Below are 5,127 nucleotides of genomic sequence, written 5' to 3' on the forward strand. Positions count from 1 at the left end.
GTGTCTGACAGATAAAAGTGAAACAAACTTACAGTAAAATCAGTTAAAATGATGTTGTTATTTGACTGTTAAAGATAACCACAATGTACAAGATTAAAAATGTCTTCAACGTCCTGAGATGTTCAGCCTGGCCAGTCAAACAGGGACAGTGAAAAAAGGACAGAGAGAAGTTGAGAGAATCAATCTGTAAATTGTCAGAAATACATACGATACTCAAGCGGGTGAAATCTGAGCGAACTCTTTTCCCTTTAACTTTCCTTCTGAAGGTGATCTTACTCCTGAAACTCATGGTTGTGGACAGAACTTTAGACACAAGCTTCCATCATTAGACTGAACCCTTGTTCGTTTGACAAACGAGAACTAAAGGAAACACACCACACGCACACTGACAGACAGACACGTGCGTGAGGCAGAAATTAGTTAAGTGTCAGAGAGGAAGTGGCTGTATAACCCCCCCCCACACCCCACACTCACCCTCCTAAACACACACAAATAGACACGTGGTGTGTGTCAAAAAGGAAGTATGCCCTTCCACTCTGTGCTCCTAATACACACGTATTTTACACTATTTCTGTGTTAACAATAATCTAACCCTGACCATTAACCGTGTCAAATAAAAACCTAATCCTAACTACTACCTTAATCCTAATCTTAACTCTCTTTCGCTTGTGCGCAAACATGCACACAGACACAAAACCCCCGACTCAGACTCCAGACTCCAAACCACAGGATTCACTTTCTGTTCATCACTTTAGTCTAAATATGTTTTCACAGTTAACACACATACACGGCTCAGGAATTTTAAATGCACACGCACACACACGAACATGGTATTGGCAATCATAACTGTAATGTGTTCTGTGTAGATACACAATTGTTTTTGACAGTGTCCTCTTTAATCAACATTCATTCACTTATTCATGTTCAATGAAAAATATCAACAGCTCTTGCTGTTAAACACACACACACACACACACACACACACACACGATCGTTACAGTTACTGTTTAAGAACAAAAGAGTTCCTCCATGAGCACCAATCCAGATTGAACACAGTGAGCAGACAGAGCAGGCACCAGGTTTATGGAGGGACATAAGGACAGTGAGAATAAAACTCTGTTGCTGCCAAGGCATTTTTCCACCCGTTTCACAGAAACCGGAGAACAAGACCGAAACAAGGCCAGAACTGCTCAGTACAAAAAAAAACAAAAAAAAACTGGTCTGGACAAAACCAAAACAAAAGAATAGAAAACATCAGGGAGGAGAAATGTATTTTCTCATTCCTACTTGTCTATAAAGATTTGTTTCCTTTTCCTCTTCAAAGGAAACAAGATTTTTCCCACAGAAACTGGACTCCTCATGTCCAACTTCCTCCTCCTCCTCCATCCTCCCAGCTGTGAATGGAAACATCTCAGGCTTTTTTATCAATCACATAAACCTCGACTGAAAACAGAGACACAGGGTGGACACTAAAAAAAGACAAAAGACACATTTAAACCTGCTCTTTTTTCTCCACTGTTTAAACAAACATCTCCATCTTCCAATCTCCTGATAATCCTACTCCGAACACTGGGGTAAAAAGTGTAAATGGTAAAAACAAAAACATGAACTGTGACGGAGTGGTTTGTGCTCCAGCCTTACAGTCAACAATAACCAGTTTGATTCCTATTTGTTATCATGCATGTGTACGGATATACAGTAAGATACATGTTAGCATCACTGCTAAGTACTGCTGCTGTTACTAACTGCTCACATTTTTAGCACTGTTTAGAGCGACACATCCAGCTTCTGATTCCACACGTATGTTAGAACAGGTGCTTCTTCTTTTGCTAACCCTTAAGGTAGCTAACTGCTAACATTTTGCGGCGGATAAAGAACTACAACCTTCCCTGCTGTTGCTGCCATTGGACATGAGTTTGAAGCTGAAATTCTTCGCAGATGAAGCTGTCGTTTCTCTACACTGTCTCCAAATGACTGGATCCTCAAGAACTACAAAAATGTCACAGATTTACAGCTGTGCCTTTACCAAGACAAACTTGTCTAAAATTAGTGAGGAGGAGCATCATACACACTCATCTGTTAAGTTCTGGTTACCATGACAACGAAAGACAAACGTGATGTGGAAGTTACGATGAAACTCTGTAGGGTTGGTATGGTATCCTCCTGTGGCATCACTTCCTGCCATGGACACATGTGACTGCATTCAACTCCACCCACTGAGCGCAGAAACAGAACGGCGCTAGGAGAACATCCCATAATCCCCTGCTTTTGCTTTGGCTGAGGGTAATGCCAGCTTTTTGTCTACCAAAGAGTCACTTCCTGCCAGGTGCTTGATTCAGGTGCAGGACAAACTCAGACCATCAACGCCTCACAGTGTCTCTGTCTGGTTCTCCTCATATCCTTGTCACCAAGTCTCTGACTCAGCATCTTGTCTTTTCATTTCTATGTCTCTGTCTTCGGTCCAAGTCCTGTAACTGCTGCTGCTGCTGTAGTTGTTGCCGTAGCTGCTGCTGCCGTAGCTGCTGCAGATGTTGCTGTAGCTGCTGCTGTTGCTGTAGCTGCTGTAGCTGATGTTGCTGATGCTGTAGCTGCTGCTGCTGCTGTTGTTGTAGCTGTTGCTGTAGCTGCTGCTGCTGTATTAGTGACCAACAATTGAGGCAGCTCTACATGGCTCTCTCTCTCTTCCAAATCAGCCCCTCCTCCCAACACACACACAGTCCAGTCCAACAGTGTGATGCGACTGTCACACACCCCCACAGTGTCTGTGTTCACTGTCTGTTCCACTAAATTCCCAGTCTTTGGTTTGAGCTAACGTATTTGAACTGACAATGAGTGAAGAACGGATCCACAACATGCTAACAAACTCACTCTGAAGTCATGGCTGAGTGTGTGTTCTATCCATCTGTCTGAACACCACTGCAATAACAAGTCAACAAACAGGACACCATTGATTCACCACTGGTTCAAACATGTGCAGTAAAGCAGCAGCCCCTCATCTGAACAGCTGATCTGGGCTGATCCTGGAGTCCAGATGAGGATCAGTGATCAGTGCAAGTGAGAACAGCGCTAAGAATTTTTCTTCTGACAAACACACCTGTTCATCTTCCAGGGGCAGAAGTGAGCAGATCAGCCTGCTCACTTCAGTGAGAAAAAACATTTCCAAATATGTTTAATTTCACACAGATATTTACATTCTAGTAGAGCTGGTAACCTGCTAACCTGATGCACGTCGTCTCAATACAATGACTTTGACCTGTATACTGCTCTGTTCTATACTCTGTCATAACAACACCAGTACTTAGCAGTGGAGGCTTAGTGGTTAAGGAAGTGGACTTGGGTCTGGAAGGTTTCAGGTTCAAGTCCACCGGCTGTCAAGTTACCACTGAGGTGCTCTGAGCATGGCACCGTGGGTTCTATCTATCTCTCTTATGTACTGTAGGTTACTATGGCAACATCTTTAAGTCACGATTAGGGTCATTACATTGTATGTGTCAGGGTCTGAGACAGAGGCTCCTCCCACCACCTACATGCATAAACCAAGCATGCACACACACAATCAACACAGACAACAGATAACCCTCTCACTGAATCGTTATTTTCAACACAATCTAATTGGGTTATTTTATAGTTTCCATACAAACATGGATTTTTATTTTTTATGTTTATGTCATTTGTAAAGCATTGTTGTCTCATTTAAACTCTATTGTAATCACCCTTTGTAATTGTTTGCACCTTTAGTCTTATTTGACCATTTTAATGTATGCTATATCAAAGTACATTATAATATATTCTTCTATTTTCTAGTCCGCACTTGTATAAACGCTTTTCTGAACTGCATCACTCAATGAACACAACAACCTAATGTTGATAAGAAGAATTCTTGGTCAATTTGACCTCACTAACCTTTATTTGAATTATTCTGTGTTTTTATATCAGTCCTTTGGTGGAAAACACAATTCTTTTGTCTTTTTTAATTTGACTTTACACACCTTGACGTGTGCTTAGTCTGATGACCACAGTCTGACCCCTGCTGGTTATCTTGGACACTTGCTAGTGTTCTACAAACTTGATAGTTTCCGCAATAGTAATAGAAAATGTTATACTCTTGACAAACTCTCACTCTAATATGAATAAATTTAAAAGATATATTCTAATTTCTGAAAGGTTTTGTGTTGTTCTCATGAAGTGATGAGAGTCGACAACAAGAGAATAAAAGATGCATTGGTTTCTTTTTAAAGTGAAGATTCAAGTGACAAAAAAAGTCCCCTGAAAAAGAGTTTTATGAACTGGAGCACTGAGGACGATAACAACAATAACAACAATAACAACAAGCCCTCTCGCAGATATGTGTGTGTGTGTGTGTGTGTGTGTGGACGCACCTGCGTGAGTGATCTAGTTAGTAAGTGAGTTAGTGAGTGCAAAAAAACCCAAAAAACAAAAAACAAACTTTTAGGAGAGAGTTCAGTTCATTCGGAAAAAAACCCGTCTCAGGCCTGGTCCAGGATGGGACGTGACAGTAGTTGAACTGTAGGGGGCGGTAATGAGCGGTAATGATGTGTAGAGTTAATGTTTTCCACATGTTCACTTTAAAATCTTTGTAACACAGAAAAAGAAAACACACACAGGAAGAGAAGAGCTGCAGGAAGATGGAGTGTGTGTGTGTGTGTGTGTGTGTGTGTGTGTACATCCACGGAGCACATGTGTAGAAGTGATTTAGAACAGTAACATTTTTACTGATACTGAAACATACAAAAATGAGAAGAGAATTACAAGAATCAGAGAATGTGCACGGACCAGTGGAGATGCTGGTGATCTGGACTTACTCACAGCAGCCATCTTTAATCGGAGTTTACAAAAATGGTCCCACCAATTGGTCCCAGACTGATATAAATCAGGATTCAGACTGATATCATCAGACTCTGTGTTTACTGTTAATGAGAGCAAACAGAAACATCTGTGATTCATTTTAACAACATCCTGTCATTTTGATGTTAATGGGTGCAAACATTCACACACACACACACACACAAACAGAGGAATGCAGAGGGAGGCACAGACACAACAGTCTTTCACATACAGCTCTATTCTTAGTGTAGAGAGTGAACCCTCCTAAACCCAATTCCTTGG

General features: G+C 41.3%; 1 protein-coding gene across 4 annotated transcripts in view; it reads right to left on the bottom strand.

The window, feature by feature from the left end:
* The window catches only part of dock10 (dedicator of cytokinesis 10), a 25,561-nt gene that overhangs the window by 17,918 nt on the left and 2,516 nt on the right, over positions 1 to 5,127 (bottom strand). The window contains exon 1 of one of the 4 annotated variants that reach the window (XM_025055008.1): positions 4,828 to 4,851. The exons of 1 other annotated variant lie outside the window; for it this stretch is intronic. In XM_025055008.1, the coding sequence (XP_024910776.1) occupies positions 4,828 to 4,836 (9 nt within the window). In that variant the 5' untranslated portion in view covers positions 4,837 to 4,851. Of the gene's footprint in view, positions 1 to 208; positions 425 to 2,094; positions 2,513 to 4,827; positions 4,852 to 5,127 lie in introns of those variants that run through there. 2 more of the 4 variants (XM_017032135.2, XM_017032138.2) reach the window with 2 other exon arrangements.

This window comes from Cynoglossus semilaevis, chromosome 4 (genome assembly GCF_000523025.1).
Source record: "Cynoglossus semilaevis isolate Cse_v1.0 chromosome 4, Cse_v1.0, whole genome shotgun sequence".
NCBI classification, from domain to species: Eukaryota; Metazoa; Chordata; class Actinopteri; order Pleuronectiformes; family Cynoglossidae; genus Cynoglossus; species Cynoglossus semilaevis.